Source organism: Nelumbo nucifera, chromosome 4 (assembly GCF_055504915.1).
Source record: "Nelumbo nucifera cultivar China Antique chromosome 4, China Antique-T2T, whole genome shotgun sequence".
Classification (NCBI taxonomy): Eukaryota; Viridiplantae; Streptophyta; class Magnoliopsida; order Proteales; family Nelumbonaceae; genus Nelumbo; species Nelumbo nucifera.
In genome coordinates this window covers 25,633,919-25,655,699 of record NC_142652.1, presented here as the reverse complement: position 1 = coordinate 25,655,699, position 21,781 = coordinate 25,633,919, and the positions used below count along the sequence as shown (strand labels likewise).

Sequence of the window (21,781 nt, the reverse complement as noted above, 5' to 3'; positions counted from 1 at the left end):
AAGTAAGGCCTTGTATGTTTGTTGATATTTAGAAGGGGGGGGTAAGTTGGTCAGCCAGTAAGTTGACCACAATAACCTCATTCATTTTCCGCTATAGTGGGTCCCTTGGTAAATGAGGATACCCTCCCGTGATGTAGATTTAAAAAGAAAATAACAATTTTCATCAAAGTGCATTGGATATTTTAATATTTTATTGGACATTTTAAGTTAAAGTATTCGACAATAATTTTCAATGTGTTGTGGTATACGAGATGCTTCATGAGTGCTCAACTGCTCAAGACATTTAACATCTTTGAATATCACTTTTTTTCGATAACCATTATAATATCACAACTTGAAGTCCCCATTCACCTTCCAGCTCCAGCTCCAAAATCTGGTGCTGAGGGAGCATAATCTTCCTATTTGGAAAATTCTGCATAGTAGGTAGAAACTTTAATTGATGTAGTAGCATGGTTTGCTTAAGATTATGGCTTGTCTAGAATTTATCATTATTAACTATTTTGGTAACTTTCTTGCTTTTAGCATTCTTTCTCATATTAGTGATATTCTAGTCATGTTTTAGAAATTATGTCCATTGTTTACTACTTGTTTTGTTTGTTTTTCATCATCTTGCTTTTGTTACAGGGCTATAGCTCTACAGATCGAAAAGGCAGTATTTTTGATGATTGGGATCTTCAAGAAGTGGGATCACCTGAACTATCTGAGGTATTATTCTTTCTTTTATCATGCCCTTGAGTTGACAAGAAAATCCATGCAAAACCTGTTGTGAAACGTTGCTAGTTTTCTTGTAAATTATGTTTTCCAACATTTCCATGCAATCATTATTGTAATCAGAAGTATTTCCAGATGTGTATGAGGCATTCAGTTCAAGGAGCACCTTGAGGCAAGGTGTGGTGTCCTCAAAATACACCATGGCACACTACTTATGTGCTAAAGATCTTTGAGGCTTACACTTAATGGGCTGAAGTGTAGATGAAGTATACTGTCAGATACACTTCAATACTGAAGTGTATGTGCCAGGAGAAGGGAGAGAACCGAGAAAAAAAGAAAAAGCACAGCCTACTGTGATGGTGGTGCTGCTGCCATGTCCAAAAATGAAGCCTTCTGTGGCCAATACACCTATGGTGGTGGTGGTGCCGCCTCTTCTCCCTCCATGACCGACCAATAAAGAAACCACTGTGCTATGGTTATAAGAGATAAAATTTCTTTTTTTATATAATAGAACAATTTTCTATACTAGAGTTAAATTACATAGTAGCCCCTAATAACTTCAATCATTGGAAACTGACCTTAGAACTATAGTGGGTTGAATTCAGTAGCCTCAGACAACCACCAAGATTATCAATTACCTCTGCTTTCTTGTTTCCCCTGCTTTGCTAGTTCCTCTGTTAAGGTGTTAGCAGATTGAGATACCCACTTTACACTTGTTCTTAATTCCTTCATCAGGTCTTTAACCTCTCTTAGCATATGTCTATGCTTCCAAGAACCTCTTGATCTCTATGTAATCACCCTGTTACAATGTATTATTAATAATCTGAATTAAAAAGAAAAATATTAATATGTAGAACTAAGTTAGAAATCCTAAAATGCAGCCAGAGATCCAGAGATTCCAAAAATACCAAGATTCACTTAGATCTGAAATCTGTGTCGTATTTCCTTTCTAAGCATTGCATCACAATAAGAGCTTGTTATATATACGGAACAATATATCTCTTAAGTGACATAATGTCTGTTTATGGCTTACTATTTGGAAGACTTGTTATAGCAGTTTATAGGTGCAGTTATATTGTGGAAAAATCTCCAATGTTATTGTTTTCTGTATTTGTAATACATGATTTTGTATTTACTATACCTCCTCTAAGTGCATAATGATTCATATGTAACCCGTTATCCTGGATCAGCATGCAGATCATAAACATGTTTCCCCAGAACAAGATCAAAGCTCAATGCTTAGGGTTATTTGCAACCAGCGAGATCGGTTTCGGGCACGTTTGCGAGAGACAGAAGAGGTGTAATGTTTTACATAATGCAAATAAACACCTAATGAACCTATGTTTTTTTCCATCCTTTAATATCTGCATGATATTTTTTTCTCATGAAACTATCATCTAATAAGCACATTTCCATGAATTTTCCAAATGTAGGAAGTGAGGCAGTTGAAGGAGAAGATAGGGGTGCTCATGGTAGAGCTGGAAAAAACAAAAGCTGATAATGTGAAACTTTATGGGAAAATCCGCTACGTCCAGGATTACAATCATGAGAAACTAGTTTCTAGAGGATCAAAAAAGGTATGGTTTAGAAATTCTTGTTACTGTTTTCCTTTTTCAAATATGGTTTATGTCAACACTCTTGGCTGAATAGAGAAAAGAACAAGGATAATCTTAGAGGTGCCAAGAATGAAAGACCCCAACCTCAAAGAGTCTCTTATATATTAAAATATATGTACAATTACAAGAATGCCCATATAGGGCTGAAAGAGAAAAGAAGAATAAGATGTATAAGTAATATACAACAGGGACTATACTAATAAGATACATCAAGTTATAGAGTCTCCACACTCCGCCTCAAACTGATGCCTAGACATAAGCATCAGTTTGTCTATAAGAAAGAGATGTTGAACTCTAGTCATGGCTTTGGTGAAGATATCAGCAATCTGCATGTCTGAAGCTACATGAGGAAGCGATATAGACCTGGTAGTGAAAAGATCTCGGATAAAGTGGCAATCCACCTCGATGTGCTTGGTCCTCTCATGGAAGATAGGGTTAGATGCAATCTTGATAGCACTTGTATTGTCTGTATAGAGAGGAATAGGAGTAGGAAACTAAATGCCAAGATCCATAAAGAGAGATAGTAACCAAACAATCTCACTGCAAACCGAAGACATGGGTCTATACTCTGTTTCAGTGGAAGACTTGGAGACGGTTTGTTGTTTCTTACACTTCCAAGAGATGAGTGAATCATCCATAAAAATACACCACCCAGAAGTGGACCTACGAGTGTCGGGACAACCAGCCCAATCTGCATCAACATATGCTCTCAACTGAATAGGAGAGGAGGAGGAGAAGAACAGTCCCTGATAAGTTGTGCTTCTAGCATATCGAATAATGCGATGAACAACAGTCATATGAGGTTGAAGAGGAGCAAAAACAAATTGACTAACAACCTGAACACCATGAGAAATATCAGGCCGAGTCATAGTGAGATAAATGAGGGACTCCACAAGCTGGCGATACAAGGCAACATCAGGAAGTAATGGACCTTTAGATTTAGATAGCTTAAGATTTAGCTCCGTAGGTGTATCAACATGCTTTTCATCATTAAGACTAGCAAGTTTAACAAGGTCAGTGGCATACTTCTACTGACAAACAAAATAGCCTCGATCACTACGATGTACTTCCAGTCCTAGGAAATAGGTGAGAGGGCCCAAGTCCTTCATGTGAAAGGAATTATGAAGTAATAGTTTCAATTCATGAATGCCCTCAGCATCATTCTCGGTCAACAACATGTCATCAACATATAATAGGAGAATGGTAATACCTTGAGGCCATCACCTAACAAAGAGAGAGTGATCAGAAGAACTCTGGCTATATCCAGCAGCAACTACAACATCGCGAAAGCGTTCAAACCATGCCCGGGGAGGTTGTTTTAGATCATATAGAGATTTTTTGAGACGACATACTAAAGAAGGATCACTGCAGTATCCAGGAGGAAGCTTCATGTAGACCGTCTCCTTCAACTGACCATGAAGAAAGGCATTCTTCACACCAAGCTGGCATATGGTCCAAGACTGAGTAACAAACACTGCTAAAAGAACACAGACTGTGGTGATCTTAGCAATGGGAGCAAAGGTTTCTTTATAGCCGATACCATACTCCTAATTATATCCCTGGGCAACTAAACATGCCTTGTATCGATCAAGAGATCCATCAGACTTCAGCTTGATGTTGTAAACCCAACGACTCCCAACAATGGATGCATTTGGAGGAGTAGGCACAAGGTCCCAAGTGTCATTCTCATGTAAAGCATGAATCTCTGCATCCATGGCTTCCTTCCAATGAGAGTTGCTATTAGCTTCCTGGTAGGAGCGAGGAACATCTGTGGAGGATAGGACAATAGACAAAGAGTTATGGTTTAAAGGAAAACCATAGCATTCAGGAGGTCTAGATATACGAGTAGAACGACGAAGAGGAACAACAGTATGAAGAGTGTTTGAAGTAGAGGTATCACTTACAAGAGCAGTGGTAGGATGATGATCTGAACCGGGAGGAAGGAGAGTCACAAGCGCAGGGGCTGGAGCACATAACCGCTTGCGATAGAAGACGAGAAGGTCCTTCTCAACAGAAGGAAGTGGAGCATCCTGTGAATCAAAGTTTGGCAAAATAGAAATAGACGGTGTAGACAGTCTAGCAATTCCAGCAAAAAAGGAAATGTGCTCAAGGAAAACAACATTATGTGATATACGAATGCGACGAATAGAGGGGTCATAACAAAGAAATCCTTTGTGATCAAGACGGTAACCCACAAAGGCACACATGACTGACTGTGTAGACAATTTAGAGCATTCACGAGAGGGAAGATGAACAAAACACACACATCTAAAAACATGAAGCATAGATAAATTTGGAGAACGACCAAACAACTTCTGAAAGGGAGACATATTACCAAGCATAGATAAGGAAGGAACTCTATTCTTAATAAGGCCTGAACCAAACAAAAATTTTAATTTTTCAGCATGTCAATGACTCAAACGTTTATGCATAAGTCCCAAACATTATTTCTATGACTCAGAAAGGAACTAGAAGTGGATGAATTGAAACAAGCTGATGTTTCTGTTGTTTGAGGCTTCTTGAACTCCAATGCAAATAGACGGCCCAACCTGCGCCCCTTTCCTTTCACCTTCCCAGTGTTCTGGTCCTGAATCAAACATCCATCCTAAGAGAAGATGAGAATGTTACCTTCATCAATTAATTGGCCAACAGAAATCAAATTTGTAGTGAAATTAGGAACAAGAAGGGTCTTGGTAAGAGGGAAAGATGTAGTGAGTGGAAGCTTAAGAGATAGATTATTACTACCAATGATGTTTAACTTTTCACCATTGGCAATAACATAATGTTTGTGATGGGTTTCAGTAAGGTTACTTGGTTGGTTAGGGTAAGCTCCTATCATGTGGTCGGTGGCTCCAGAGTCAATGATCCAAATATGAGAAGGAGAAGCACAATGACCAGAAAACTCACAAGGTAAGCCAATAGCAGAAATAGCAGAAGAAATATCGATGTTACCAATTGTCGAATGTTTTCCTCAACCATAGATGCTAGAGAATCACCTTTAACAAAAGAATCACCACCAGTAGTAGATTTCTTACTCCCATGTGTTACAGCAGTAGTGTCAATTCCATAGGTTGGTCCTTCCAGTTTTATAGGAATAATAATGTCTCTATCGGAGGCCATTCCAACATGTAAACAGCAGTCCAAGCACAAGGATATCAGAGACAACCAAATTCAGCAGTCAAGAACTCAAGATGACAGTCCAAAAAAAAGGCAAGTTTTTAAGACTGTCGAGTCTAAAACCTCTCAAATATCAATCTGAAGTCTGAATCAAATAAATGGGAAGCAAGAAAACCCTAGGACAACACCAGATCTAGGGTTATAGGTTGATCGCATCAGCCGACTGAGAGAAAAGTGTGATTTACCAACACATTAGGCATCTTTTTCAAGAACAAGGAGGTATCTTGTGCTGATTGAAACAGTCCTTAGAAATCTCCAAACCAGAAACTGAGTGTAGGGTTAAGGAGAGCTTGAGAGAACCCTTCAATATGGAGAGAAAAACTCAAATCGCAGGCTGATGTAGAAGGCCTGAAGTCCAAAAAATGTTGCAGTACAAAAAAAGGAAACTGTACAGTGTTGCCGCCCCAAGAAGAAGATCAGAACTCCTTCGAAAACTTCACCAAATCAGATGATGTTTGTAGGTAGAATAGATCAGGTCTAGGCAACACCAGATCTGAAGTCCAAAGCTGTTGCAGTCCAAAAAAAGGAAACTTTACAGTGTTGCCACCCCAAGAAGATCAGAACTCCTTCGAAAACTTCACCAAATCAGATGCTGTTTGTAGGGAGAATAGATCAGGTCTAGGCAACACCAGATCTGAAGTTTGGCCTCGAACCAACATCTCCCAAGAGAGATCTAATGAATCTCTCCTGCTGGTTGCACAAAGAAGACTGAACAGAAAAGGGTTGATCAAAACAGCCCTAATACGACAGGATTACTGCTTCTAGTGAGGTTCAAGAGAGAGAAAATAGATCAGAGAGCAACCCGCTTTGATACCATGTCAACACTCTTGGCTGAATAGAGAAAAGAAGAAGGATAATCTTAGAGGTGTCAAGAATGAAAGACCCCCACCACAAAGAGTCTCTTATATATTAAAATATATGTACAATTACAAGAATGCCCATATAGGGCTGAAAGAGAAAAGAAGAAAAAGATGTATAAGTATTATACAACAGGGACTATACTAATAAGATACATCAAGTTATAGAGTCTCCACAGTTTCTTCTTAACTTCTTTTACCTGTTACGTGATTATTTCAGCACTTAGAAGATGTTGAAAGCGGCTTCACTTCAGATGTTGAATCGAAGTACAAAAAGATTTATGAGGATGACATAAATCCTTTTGCTGCATTCTCTAAAAAGGTATCTGTTCTTTACTCCCCTTTTTGTGTATTTATTTTTTCCAGATCGAACATAATGACCTTCGTACAGGGCTTGTCAATATTTGTTTTTGCTTTCATTGAAATCTTATGATTCATAGAGCAGAAATGCCTTATGCTGTTGCTATTGTCTAAGACATTTGAAGTCTTTTTTTATTGGTTTTGCTACTATTTCCCAATTTTGTGGATATTTCATTTTCCTCCTTTTAATTTGATTCCTCATCTGCTTCTTTATTTCTCTTTTTAGTGTTTGTGACCTATTAAAGGGCTCCATCTCATTTTGCATTTCACTCCCTTGGACCATGTCAGCCTATGTCCCACCTCTTAATGGACCTACTAGTTCTTTTTTCAATAGATTGAATGTCCAAATTTTAAAATTTTCAATTCCAGAAACACCCACAGGAAAGGGATTATTTGAACACATGGCAAGGAATTTTCATCTAAAATTTCCTTTATGTTAGAACATGTGTCTCTTTCGGGTCCACATCTTGTTGCTATATGGAAGACACCTAGGTCATTTAGCATGACTCAACTCAACCAAAGTAAGTCTTGTCCCAGCTAAATGAGGTTGGTTGGCTACATGTATCCTGCTATGCCATTCTGCTTTGTTAAATGGCATGTCCATTGTTAAATTATGAGCCCTTAAATCATTTCTAACTACTTCAACACATGTCCTTTTTGGTCTGTCCCTAGCTTTTCTAGACGCTTCAACACATGCCCTTAAATCATTGCTTCTTCTCGCTAGTGCTGTAGTTGGTTTTCTCTGCACATGACCAAACCATCTTAGTCTAATTTCCCTCATTTTATCACCTATTGGAGCTACTCTTAAGTTCTTTTGAATATGTTCTTCTCTAACCCTGACCTTTCTAGCTTTCCCACTCATCCATCTCAACATTTACATTTCTGCTGCACTCATTTTTCGGACATGTTAGTTCTTGACTTCCTAACAATTAACTCCATACAACATTGCTGGCCTTATACCCCTTTTATAAATTTTCTCTTTTCACTTAAGTGGTATTCTTCTATCACATAAGACTTCAAATGCCCTCCTCCATTTTTCCGTCCTGTTCTGATCTTATGGACAAAATCCACTTCAATCCTGTTAGTTTTCTCCATACCCTCTTATATATCATTGATCTCAACACTGTCATACCTAACCAAAGCACCCCATGAAGAGGCCATAGTTCATTTTGTGTTTTTGGTCATCTGCACACTTGTTTTAGATGATTCAAGTGAAAGCTGAACCACTGTAGTCGAAGTAGCAGAGAAGAGGAGAAGAAGAAGAGATGCTGAAAATGTCGAACTGTACTAGCCAGTCGACCAGTTCTTTATTTATAGATGAATATAGTACAAGGTACAAGAAATTACTGGGATGCCCCTGATTAGTGATGGGACACCCAGATGACTTAAATCATTAAACAGGATTAGGCCCATTAACACAAGCCCAGTTACAAGATAAGTTAAACATAAGAATGGGCTAATAAGAACTCTTATCAGCCGAACATCACTCTAACATTCTAACACTCCCCCTCAGGCTAAGCATAGATATCAATCATGTTTAGCTTGCCAAGTATGTCCCTGAACTTCGTTGATGCCAGCCCTTTAGTTAATACATCTGCAATCTGCATCTCTGATGGAGTATAAGGCACACAGAGTTCTCCTGAAATAATTCTCTCTCTGACAAAGTGTCGATCAATTTCAATATGTTTTGTCCTGTCATGCTGCACAGGATTGTTGGCAATGTTGATAGCAGCTTTATTATCACAATACAGCTTGAGAGGACCCTCTGTCTTGATACCAAGCTCATTAAGGAGAGTCCTGAGCCATAAGAGTTCAGCAACCCCGTGTGCCATAGCCCGGTATTCTGCTTCTGCACTTGATCTAGCCACAACATTCTGCTTCTTACTACGCCATGTGACTAGGTTTCCTCCCAAGAATGTACAGTAACCTGAGGTTGATTTTCTGTCTCCAACAGACCCAGCCCAATCAGCATCAGTGTAGGCTTCAATTTCAAGTCTGCTGTTTTTTCTGAATAAAATTCCTTTCCCTGGGCAAGTCTTCAAGTATCTGAGGATTCTTTCCACTGCTCTCATATGAGGGGTCTTTGGTGAGTGCATGAATTGACTGACAACATGCACTGCATAGGCAATGTCTGGCCGAGTAAGGGATAAGTATATCAGTTTTCCTACCAACTTTTGGTACCTTTCCTTATCACAGTATTCCTCACCCATTGATTCTTGTAATCCATGGCTTGGTTCTATTGGAGTGTCTGCTGGCCTACACCCCATCATGCCTGTTTCCTCTAGGAGATCTAGCACATACTTTCTTTGACATATGTAGATTCCTTCTCTTGATCTAGCAACTTCAATTCCAAGAAAGTATCTCAGATTTCCTAGGTCTTTGATCTCAAACTCTGAAGCTAAGAACTCCTTCAGCCTCTTCATCTCTCTCACATCATTTCCAGTAATCACCATATCATCCACATACACAATGAGTGCTGTAAGTTTGTCATCCTGTCTCCTTGTAAACAATGTATGATCTGCACTGCTCTGAGTGTACCCTACTTTCTTCATGGCCAAACAAAGTCTCTCAAACCATGCCCGGGGAGATTGCTTCAAACCATATAATGCTTTCCTTAGTTTACATACCTTCTTTCCAACATCATATCCAGGTGGGGGTTCCATGAATACCTCTTCATGAAGATCACCATTTAGGAAGGCATTCTTCACATCCAGCTGATGAAGTTCCCAAGAGAATTTTGCTACTAGTGACAGTAGAACCCTGATTGTGTTGAGCTTTGCTACTGGGGCAAAGGTTTCCTTGTAGTCAATTCCTTCCTTTTGTGTAAACCCCTTTGCCACGAGTCTGGCCTTGTACCTCTCAACTGACCCATCTTCCCTGTGCTTTACTGTGAATACCCACTTGCACCCAACAGTGCCTTTCCCTTCTGGCAGGTCCACCAATTCCCATGTCCTTGCTTTCATTAGGGCTTTCATCTCCTCATTCATGGCTTCTTTCCACCTTGGATCAGATGCCGCCTCTGAATACCTAGAAGGGACACATACAGAGGAAAGAGCAGACACAAAGGAATGATAGGCAGGGGATAAGTGTGAGTAAAAAACATAATCGGCTATGGGATGCCAAGTGGTACAAGAACGAACAGGCTTACGGAGAGCAATAGGAAGATCCAAATCTGAATTGAGTGAATCAGAATTACCTTGGATTGCAGAGACAGATTGATCTGAGTTCAACTGGTTGCAATCATGAGGTTGAGGGGCCTTCTTCCTTCTATTGTATGTAAGTATCTCTTTCTCTTGTTTATTGGAACCTTCAGAAGTATCAGCCGAATCTGGAGAAGCAACTGGCACAGTGGAAGTCTCACTAGGTTGATCCGGAATGTTATAGCTAGTAGTAGTGGAAGGTGCTGAAATGGGAACAAAAAGGAAGGGAGAATGAGAATCCTCTTCCAACCCACTACTCTCCCCCTGAAGAGGATTCTGAGAAGACTCGAAATAGGGTTGAAACTCAAAAAAGACTACATCCCTGGTGACATTTTTTCTTGGAGACAGGATCATAACACTTATACCCCTTCTGCGTAGGAGAGTACCCCAAAAATATTCCCTTTGTAGCCTTAGGATCCAGCTTGGTCTTCTTTGGATCTTTCACATGTATGAAGCATGTACAACCAAAAACCCGCGGGGGAAGAGGAAATTCTGGAAGAGTGGGACACAAAACAGAGAAAGGGGTCTTCATACCCAGTACCTTAGATGGCATCCGATTTATCAGGTATGATGCAGTGAGAACAGCTTGAGACCAATATTGCTTGGGCACATTGTGCTGGAAAAGAAGGGCTCGAGCTATCTCCAATAGATGTCTGTTCTTGCGCTTAGCGACCCCATTTTGCTGAGGGGTGTAAGCACACGATGATTGATGTAACATGCCTGCATCTTCCATGAATGAGTTCAGGGATCTTTCAAAGTATTCAGCTGCATTGTCTGAACGGAATTGCTTGATCTTTTTATCAAATTGTGTTTCAACCATCTTGCAAAACATCATAGTTATCCGGGGAACTTCTTCACGTCCTTTCAATAGATAAATCCAAGTGCACCGAGAATAATGGTCAATAAAACTGATGAAGTAACGGAAGCCATCAATGGAAACAATGGGTGAAGGACCCCAAACATCAGAATGAACCAAGTCAAAAGGGGCTTGAATTTCATTACTAAAACTTGGATACATTGATCTACATTGTTTTGACATTTGACACACATCACAAATTAAACTTTGACTCGAAATGCCCTTACATAATTCGGGAAACAACATTGCTAAGGAAGAAATGGACAAATGACCTAGCCTAGCATGCCACAAGTGCAGCCTAGCTATTGACTCCACACTCTCCGGACTAGTAGTAGAAGCTTGCATGGCTGAGCTGACATCTTCATCAAAGTAGTAGAGGCCCCCATACTCATGACCACTCCCAATCGTTCTCCTCGTCAATCTGTCCTGGAAGACACAATGAGAAGGAAAGAAAGTTATACTGCAGTTCAAGTTTTTTGTAAGCTTTGAAACAGACAACAGATTTGAGGTAAGACTAGGAACATGTAGGACTGATTTAAGAGAGAGATCCTTGCTTAGGTCAACCACCCCCTTTCTAGAGATGGTGGAGAGGGACCCATCAGCTACTCTCATCTTATCCTGGCCAGACAACAAATGATATGTGGAGAATAAGGAGGACATATGTGTCATATGGTCAGTGGCTCCGGAATCAATCACCCAAGAGGTAGAACTAATGGAACTAGATGCACTAAATGCAGAGGCTGTACCTGATTTGGCAAGAGAGGTGGAAGCTAAAGAATTGTTCTTCAGACGGACTAATGCCCGACTGAGAATCTCTACCTCACTAGCTGTGAAGCCCAAAGTACTTGGTCCAGAGGAGTCGGCAGCCTGCCTTGCGGTGGAAGATGACACTGTCTGAATACTCTGTGAGTTGTCACTACTGTTGTTGGTGGCAAGATTCCCACTTGCTGTGTGGCCCTTCTGTTGCCTTTTGTCCTTTCTCAGAGCAGCTGGCTTCAGATGAGGGTACAGGACCCAACATTTCTCCTTTGTGTGTTTCTCACCACCACAATGTGTACACTTGAGGGACTTCTTGTCTGAAAATCTATTCCCCTTAGTGGAGACTAAGGCTGAATGCTCTCCAGGTTGTTCTGTTGACTGTGTCTAGGAGTCAACTTGCATCTCCTTTCTCCTTACTTCTTCATTCCTCACCAGGTAGTAGACATGGTGAAGCTCAGGTAATTCATCTCTCCCTAGAATCTGTGACCTTATACCTTCATATACAGGGTCAAGACCCGCCAGAAACTTGAAGGCTCTACCCTCCTCAATCTGCTTATCATGCCTCCCCTTATCATTAGCATTTTCCCAATCCAAAATCAAATGGTGGTCAAGCTCTTCCCAGAGGCCTTCCAGTGTTGCAAAGTAGGTTGCCACGGACATGTCTCCTTGCCTTAGGGCTGCAATGTCTTGGTTCAGCCTGTAAATTCTAGCATTGTTCTTTTTCTGGCCATATGTCTTAGATACTTTCTCCCAAATTTTAGCAGTTGTGGGGAAGTGATGAACAGTTCTGGCCACCCTAGGAGTCATAGAGGCCCGCAACCAAGACATGACTGTGGCATTTTCCTTACGCCACACGGTGTATTCAGGACTGCCAATTTCTGGTTGTTTCTTGTCTCCATCCAAATAGCCAGTGAGGTCACGAGAGGTAATAAACAGTTTTGCTGAGACAGACCACTCTCTAAAGTTATACTCATCCAATAGCACACTTGTAATCTGCAAGCTATGCAGATTAGTGTTCTCCAGGTTTGAAGACCTTATAAGAGGTCTGTTATCTTTAGAAGAAACTTCACTGGATAGTGATGACATCCTAACTTCGGTCAAGGAGTTGTTTACAGTACTGTTGGTGGTTCTGGTTAGGGCTGGCCGAAGTAGTCACAGAGTTCACAGTGCTGATAGCACACAGATAGGCTTCACCTCAGAGTTCACAGTGCTGGTAGCACACCGGATAGGCTTCACTTGGACTAAACCAGTTCGGGTACAGCAGCAAGAAAAAAAATTCTGTAACTGAACCAGTTCACAGAGCTGGAGTAGGGCTGGTAACCGACCTGGAAATGATCAGTAACTGAAGTCGCCACAGTCTTGTAAAGGTTTTTCTGAACCAGTTCTGATGCAGGTTCTGATTAGCTGAAGTAACCTCAGCAGGTCCTGACAGCTCGCAACACAGTTTCAGACTTGTCGAGACTGTCACAGTTCTGAAGCAGCTCTGTTACAGCAGCAAAAAGTGTTCTGGGCTGGTAACCGACCTGTGCTATGTAGACTCCACTTTGCACTTCGAGTACTGCTACTGTAAAGGGAGTTCCCCTCCTTACAGACAACACTAGGACTGCTGAAATCAGTCCTCAACTAGGTCTGTCCTATACAGACCTCTTCTTAGCAGCCGAATAGCTGCTAACTACTAGAAACTAGTAGGACTCCAGCTTCAGGGTCTTACCTCCCTTGCGCCCTACAACCAAGGGAAACCCTAGGTCGAACCTTGTGTTGTTCTCCTGCAACCCTAGGGTTTCACAGCAGCAACCCAGATAAAAAAAAGGTGAACTACAGCAAGAAAGATGAGATGGCGTCGGCAGTAACCAGGAAAGTGCTCAATGCTCTGATACCTTGAAAGCTGAACCACTGTAGTCGAGGTAGCAGAGAAGAGGAGAAGAAGAGAGATGCTGAAAATGTCGAACTGTACTAGCCAGTCAACCAGTTCTTTATTTATAGATGAATATAGTACAAGGTACAAGAAATTACTGGGATGCCCCTGATTAGTGATGGGACATCCAGATGACTTAAATCATTAAACAGGATTAGGCCCATTAACACAAGCCTAGTTACAAGATAAGTTAAACATAAGAATGGGCTAATAAGAACTCTTATCAGCCGAACATCACTCTAACATTCTAACATCAAGAATTCAAATTTTAGACATTTCCATCTTCTCCCTCTTCGAAGCTTAGTTTATGATAAAGATCATCACATGCCTTAAATTTAGCTTCATCAATTTCATTTTAGCTTCCTTTTTTGTGTACTCATATTTTTTTCAAGTTTTCTTTATTTTTAGTGTTGCTAATATTTATAACATGCCCGTTTTGTTTTAATTATATTTTGAACCTTTTCATTCTACTACCAAGTTTCAAATACCTTCACATTTCTCTTCAGATTCACCTAAAACCTCCTTTTCTAACTTTTTGCACAGTTGGTCCTTTCAAGCCATATATCATTAGCCTCTTCATCTAAATTCCATTTTCTTTCTATGATTGCTAGATCACAAGTTGCAATTTCTAAAGTTGTATCTATTGTTTTATTCCTTTCCCCAAATTCAATTCTGAATGCACCTCATTATACCTTACACTTCTTTTCCTAACATGATCATTTACACTTCCTCTCATTATAATTTTCTTCATTTAGAATATTTTGAATTAGTCCATCCATGTTTTCTCAAAGTTGTTTTTTATTGTTTTCTTCTAAACCCACTTGAGGTGCATAATCACCAACTAGATTGATGACTTTCTCACCTAAAACAAGTCTAATTAAAACTATTCTATTCCCAATTCTGTTAACACTATAATTTTATTTTTTAGATCCTTGTCTACTATTTTTGCACTCCATTTCTATCATTTACTTCTATGCACCATTGCATATAGCCATAAATTCCTTTAGCTTCCCCCTCCCCTCCATTTAGTTTTTTTGTAAGCATACTACATTATTTTCTTTTCTGATCAATAACTTTAAAAAAGATAGATCATTTACGTGCCAAGTGTCCCAATAAAAGTATTAGGCCAAGCCTCCCCACCCAACATCACTATTTATATTACATCTGTGCCCAAAATAACATCACTATTAGGCCAACCCTCCCCGCCCAACCCCTTGCTTGGCTAATGCATTAGCCAAACTGTTGGCCGACCTTGGTAACCAAATAAAGCTAGACTCCAATTCTGATGCTAGCTATTGTATCTTTCTCAAAACATGTATGTATTGTCATAGGCCTTGTTGTTGTCTTTTATCCATCCCACAACTATTTTTGAATCCCTTTCCACTACCACATTCTTATGCCCCAAGAATTTTCCTAAATGCAATAGTATTGCCATCAGTTCAGCTCTAAGGGTGTTTCCATGTTTGATTGGTCCCAAGTATATTGCCATGATTACCTCCATTTTTGTATGTACCTCCTATGCCTAATTATCCCTTATTTCCAATGCTACATCCATAAAAGTTCAACTTTAAGTGGTTACTCTATGGTGAAATCCACTGCATTTGCACTGTAACCCTTGCACCATATCATTGTATCCATTAATTCCTAGTCTTGTCTATTAATGTTCCTATATTCTAAGTAACCATAGAATTATTCTCTCTCTTTTGTCCAAAAAGATGCAAGAACCCTTGCCTTTTTCTCATCAACTAGGTGTCATTGTAGAGCATTGTTTCCAGGGAATGCTCCAGCATACCCTTACCCATTTCTCACCCTACTCAAGTAAAGATGTAGAATGGTGCTTTTGGGGAATGCCCTAGCATGAGCACGAAATCACAATGCAGAATCCATATCTTGAAGCAACTTTTCAACTTCTTGTATAGTTAAGACTAATCTCTCTCCTTTCAACTATTGCCAACCTTAGAAACATTACTTTTCTCCCAATTGATATTCACTTGAGTAGTGACTGAAACTAAAGCATCTTATTTATTAATGGAAAATGAACAGCTAAGTGATTACAACACTGATAAATTTCTTTATGCAACTTGGATTTTGTTTAGATGCTAGAAATTGAACATTAATTTTTATGATTATGTTTTCTTGCAATATTGTTTGCATTAACAGGTTTTCTGGTCAGACTTCCTTTTAGTTTGTCTTTTTTATTCCAATTATGGATTCTTCTTTATTGATAAAAAAAAAAATTATGGATTCTTCTTCTTGGATGAAACAAGTTGACTTACCAAATTTCCTAATTTGAACCAGGAAAAAGATCAAAGATACAAGGAATTGGGATTGAGGGATAAAATCACACTTAACAGTGGTCGTTTCCTTCTTGGCAACAAGTATGCTTTTACTGTGTTCCTTCCATGACAATATTCTAAACAATGGTTCTCTATCTTGCTATTTACTATTCAAATTAGAAATTGTTCTTGTGAAGAATATTTGTTGGTAAAACAATTCCACTTGGATATTGACCTAGAAATTTACCTTTGTATGTAATGAGAAGAGATGTACAATACAAGAATTCCCATTCAGGGATGAAAGAGAGAAACGAATAAATACAAAGAATGTATTGTATAGTGTAATATACAATAGGGATCATACTAATAAGATACATCAAGTCTCAAATCTCCATACCCCCCCCCCTCAATCTTGATAGCACTCATATTGTTTACATTAGAGAGGAATAGGGGCCAATCTTGATAGCACTAATATTGTTTACATAAAGAGGAATAGGAATAGGAAGTTGAGTACCAAGATCCATAAAAAGAGACACTAGCCAAACAATCTCACTGCAAACTAAAGATATAGCTCTATAGTCTATTCTCAGCTTCAATGGTAGACTTGGAAACTGGCTATTGCTTCTTACACTTCTAGGAGATGAGTGAATCACCCATAAAGACATATCATCTAGAAGTCGATCTACAGGTGTCAGGGCAACTAGCCCAATCTGCATCAACATATGATATCAACTGAATGAGAGAGGAGGGGAAGAACAGATCCTAAGAAGTCATTTCTTTTGAGATAACATATGATATGATGAATAGCAGTTATATGAGGCTGACAAGGAGTGGAAACAAATTGACTAACAACCTGAACAACATTGAAACAATAGGCCGAGTCATAGTGAGATAGATAAGAGACTCCACAAGCTGGCGATACAAGGTAGCATCAGGAAGCAATGGACCTTCAGATTTAGATAACTTAACATTCAGCTCCATAGGAGTATCAATATGTTTCTCATTGATGAGGCCAACAAGTTTAACAAGGTTAGAAGCATATTTCTACTAACAAACGAAATATCCCCGATCACTGCAATGAACTTCCAAGCCCAAGAAGTAGGTGATAGGGAACAGGTTCTTCATGCGGAAGGAATCATGAAATAAGGACTTCAACTCATGAATACCTACATCATCATTCCTAGTCAACAGCATGTTATCAACCAAGGGTAGAGCTAGAGGGAGACCTACGGGAGCCATGCCCCCCCCCCCCTTGATGGCCTAGAAATCCCTACTTATCCATCTATATTTTCCCCCTCCCCCCCACTCCCCACCTCAATGTTTGCCCCTCCCCCCCACTCCCCACCTCAATGTTTGCTCCTCCCCCCACCCCAATGGCCCATCCATATTTATCTCTTCGCCCCCCAAATCCACTTAGGTCCCCCCCCTAAAAAATTCCTGGCTCCACCCCTGTCATCAACATACAACAGGAAAACAGTAAATACCCTAAGGTCATTGCCTAATAAAGAGAGAGTGATCAAAGGAGCTCTAACTATATCTAGCAACAACTACAACATCTCGAAAGCGCTCAAACTAAGCCCAAGGAGCTTGTTTCAAACCATATAGAGATTTCTTTAGGCGACACACCAAAGAAGGATCACTACAATAGCCAAGAGGAGGCTTCATGTAGACTGTCTCCTTCAACTAGCCATGAAGAAAGGCATTCTTCACATCTAATTGGTAGATGGTCCATGATTGGACAACAGACAATGCTAGGAGAACATAGACTATAGTGATCTTTGCAACTGGGGCAAAGGTTACTTCATAATCAATGTCATACTCTTTACTATATCCTTGGGCAACTAATCTAGCCTTATATCAATCAAGAGATCCGTCAAATTTCAGCTTGATGGTGTAAACCCAACGATTCCCAACAAGGAGGCATCTGGAGGAGTACATACAGGATCCCAAGTGTCATTTTCATGTAGGGCCTTAATCTTGGCATCCATAGCTTCTCTCCAATTGTTTGCTGGTAAGAATGATGAATATCTATGGAGGATAAAACAATAGAGAAAAAACTATGATTTAAAGGAAAACCATATGGTCAGGAGGCCAAGAAATACAAGTAGAACAATGAAGAGGAATGGAAGAACTAGCATATGAACCAAAGGTACCAAAGGGAGAAATATCACTTACAAAAGGATTAGGAGGATGATGTTCTAGTCTAGATGGAAGGGGGGTAGCAGGCATAGGGTTTGGAACATGTAGCCGCTTAATGGTGAAGACAAAGAGACCACTCAAAGAAGATGAGGGAGGAACATCCTCTGAATCAAAATTCTACAAAATAGAGATAGAGGATGCAGATAAATGAGCAACTCTAGCAAAGAAAGAGATACATTCAAGAAACATGACATTTCATGAAATCTGAATACATTGAATAGTAGGATCATAACAATAGGAATCCTTTGTGGTCAGGATTGTACCCCATTAACACACACATAGTAAACTGAGCAGTAAGTTTAGAACCTTCACGAGAAGGAATATGCACAAAACATATACAAACCAAAAGCATGAAGATTAAATAAGTTAGGACAAACGAAGAGTTTTTAAAAGGGTGAGGTATTATCAAGAACATAAGAAGGAAGATAGTTGATTAAGTACACAGCTATACTAGCTGCCTCTACCCAAAATGAAGGTAGAGCATGGGATTCCTAAAGTAGTGTCCTTGAACACTAAGAGCATGTCCATTCTTGCATTCTACTACACCAATCTGTTGAGGAGTATCTAGGCAGCTATGTTGAGACTGAATTTCATAACTCCTCAAGGAAGCCTAAAAATCCCCATCTGTATATACTCTCCCCGAGTTTGAGTAAAGAATGCTAACATTGGCCTTGAACCAGACTCGTACCATAGCATTGGGCCTTGGAGAAGTCCTTAGAGGATGATTTCTTGCTACCATGAGCTATAAAAACCATTTCAGCCCCGGACTCTATCATTTATCCTTAAAATCCAGCTATAGTGAGGAGTCTAATCTCTTCCTTAAGTATCTCTTTCAACACATAATCTAAATCTAGAAGGGTACCCCTGCTCAAAATATTTTACCTAATTATTTCATATTCAGGTCTAAGCCTCATTAGGAACTAATGTACTTTTTTCTTCTCAATGTTGCTGAAGATAGTTCAGACATTCTATAGAGTCTGACAAATCGATATGAACTAACTCATATTCAGCCCATACATCAAGGAAACCAGCATAATATTCTTGAATCTTCCTAATGCCTTGAGAATATGCAAAAAATTCTGATTCAATTTGATATTGTCTGGACATATTTGATTGTTGATATACTTTCTTTAAATAGGTATACATTTCATCGGCAGTCTTCATCCTCTTCATAGGTACAGCAATATGGGATTCTATAGAGTTGAGAATCCAAGAAACAAGTTTTCTATTATCCAGCTTCCATTATTGGAATGCTTTAGCATCAGTCTTGGTTGGTTTAGTAACATTCCCATTCAAATACCCTTCCAAGCCTTTTCCTTCAACATAAAAATCAAAATGGAACTTCCATGTTCCATTGGATTGGAGTTAAATTTGCATCCAAAACAGATTTTAGACTTTCAGAGTCTGTTGACAGCCCTAATTCTGACAGTGTGGCTTTTGACTGCATCATGATTTCAGCTGCAACTATGGTCACAAATCTAAATTTCATTCGTGCATGTGTCATCTCTTTTGTGTTCTCTTATTCGATTATACTATATATTGATATTCAATAGATTATAGACACATCTGGTTCTATTAAAATAGACGTTTGTGATCAATATTAGGCTTTAAGTAGTGAATCAGGTAGATAATTGGTCCCAATAATTGTTTATGGACAAACTCATGACTGTGCCTTGAAATTTTCTGCACCTTATTTATTGTGCTCGACTCCTGGTCTTAGGATGCGTAGGATCCATAACAGCAATATTGGGTGAGGAATTGGATTTTATCACAGATGTGATACATAAAAGCACCACATAAACTAAAGCACTCCTATATTCTTGTTTCTTTTTCTTTAATCATGAAGCCTCTTTACTTAAGACCAGTGTCTTATTGCAGGTATGCCCGTACTTTCATATTTTTCTACTCCATTGGGTTGCATCTCCTTGTGTTCACTTGTTTATACAGAATGTCTGCTTTGAGCGATCTCAGGTATTTGTCCATCCAATATATTTTTCTTTTCTTTTCTCAACTGAAGTTTCTATAGTTGATTTTGTTTCCCTGTTCTGACTTTACCATTGCTCCAATCGTGCAGCTCAACCAACGTAAATGAAGGATCTACTACTTTAGATTCCAATCTTAACCTCCCGCATGCGTTTTGACATTCATCGCTTAGTTACGATTCCTACTGTTACCTGTGATAGTTGATGGATGAGGTCTCGTGAAGCAGACAATGTATATAACAACAATGCAGCCATTTTCTTCATTTTCTGGAAAAAGATGGTAATGCAAAGAGAATATTGGTGTTCTATTTGTACTGGAGTTCATACTGCATGTCCATTCAAAAGAAGGCGCTTTTAAATTGTACCAGTCCATAGCACCGAGTTCTCTGGATTTATAGACTGGATAACACTCAACATATACGACTTGGGAACTTGGATCCACCGTTCAATTCTCCTTGTTCAGACATGTTGTTCATCCCATTTATGCCCTTTCAAATGATCAAATTAAGCAGTACTTGTATTTCAAAGCTAAGGATGGCCTGTGGCCAGATAGTTGAATCATCTTGGCTATCAACCCATCCCCAAATGGTTCAGGTTAACCCTGAATTGTTGTTCAGTCTGGTCAGTCTCCCCCTGGTTATACTTGGGAATCTTCGAACACTTTGTAATTTTCTTGGAATACTTGAATGCGCTTTGTTTATTCTATTTATTTGATCTCAATTTACAATTTTACATAGTTCAAACATGACGTCGTTTTGAACTTTGATCTACCAATAAAAGAAATTCAGTAATTGTTTGGACTTTTTTATTTGTTCATTTTTTTTGGTTCAGATCTTTTAGGTCAAAAAAATGTTGAGGCTGAGTTTGGAAGGAGTACAAATACAAATATGTGGAGTGCAAAATCTTATATTTTGTATTATTTTGTATGTATTTACACTGTTGCATTTGTACTGCTTCCAAATTGAGCCTTAGCAAATATTTAAGCTCTGCATGTTAATTTTTATGATGACATAACAAAATTTAAACGCAAGTCGGGTTTTAGGCCCGTTAATTTTCACCTACGTTTACCCGGAAAAGCGCTTCTTGGGTAAAACTTGTTCGAGTAAATGAGGTTTTAGCATTTTTGTGCAATTAGAGGTTATTCGGGTAAAGAGAGAGGTGGGAGGGAGAGAGCATTATCAGCACACAGGTAATACCCACCTTCCCTCCCTTCCAGGACAGGAGGGTTATTCGAGTAATTGATACTCTTCAATACCTTTGCTCATAGTAGGACCCAATATAGTGCCGAATGAATGTGAGGATCTTGGCTACCCCTCTCCCGTGGCTAAACACCAGTAAACGAATGGTAAGGTCGTAGATTATCGACTAAGCTGCTGCATAAATGAGTGTATATACCGAGGACTCCTGTACAACAACGGTCTACGGTATTATTCACTTCACGAAAAATCAGAAATGTTAATTGACGACAACTTTATGCAACCCCTGTATTCGTCGCCCTATACTCATGGTGGGACCAATCAAATGTCACCGTGAGAAAAGCCAACAATAAACTTGTTGATTGCTGTAGAATCTTTCTTTTATGTTTTATAGAATTATCATATTCTTGTAGCGTATAGGCAAGGTTCAAAATATTGATACGTCTCATACATCGGTATGGATGTATTAAGCAAATCGATAGTGTTTTAGGTATTTTTTATTTTGCAACTGATTCAGGGGGGCCGGATTAGTTTTCCTCTACCCTTGAACTGGTCAGACCTCCGATACCCGCACTATAGGAATATATCAGAGGGGTCCCAGAATGATACGTATCGGCCGGTATAGGTTGATACCTGGCCGATACGTGTCCATGCTTTGAACCTTGCCTATAGGCTAT

At 39.4% G+C, this 21,781-nt stretch overlaps 1 protein-coding gene across 1 annotated transcript in view; it reads left to right on the top strand.

Annotated features, from left to right (window-relative positions):
• Positions 1 to 20,710, top strand: part of LOC104603008 (protein CASP) — a 56,790-nt gene extending 36,080 nt beyond the window's left edge. The window contains exons 13-19 of the mRNA XM_010266902.3: positions 625 to 705; positions 1,902 to 2,009; positions 2,145 to 2,288; positions 6,582 to 6,683; positions 15,750 to 15,829; positions 19,805 to 19,897; positions 20,001 to 20,710. Of these exons, the coding sequence (XP_010265204.1) occupies positions 625 to 705; positions 1,902 to 2,009; positions 2,145 to 2,288; positions 6,582 to 6,683; positions 15,750 to 15,829; positions 19,805 to 19,897; positions 20,001 to 20,067 (675 nt within the window). The 3' untranslated portion in view covers positions 20,068 to 20,710. The remainder of the gene's footprint in view (positions 1 to 624; positions 706 to 1,901; positions 2,010 to 2,144; positions 2,289 to 6,581; positions 6,684 to 15,749; positions 15,830 to 19,804; positions 19,898 to 20,000) is intronic.
• The last annotated feature ends 1,071 nt before the right edge of the window (positions 20,711 to 21,781 follow it).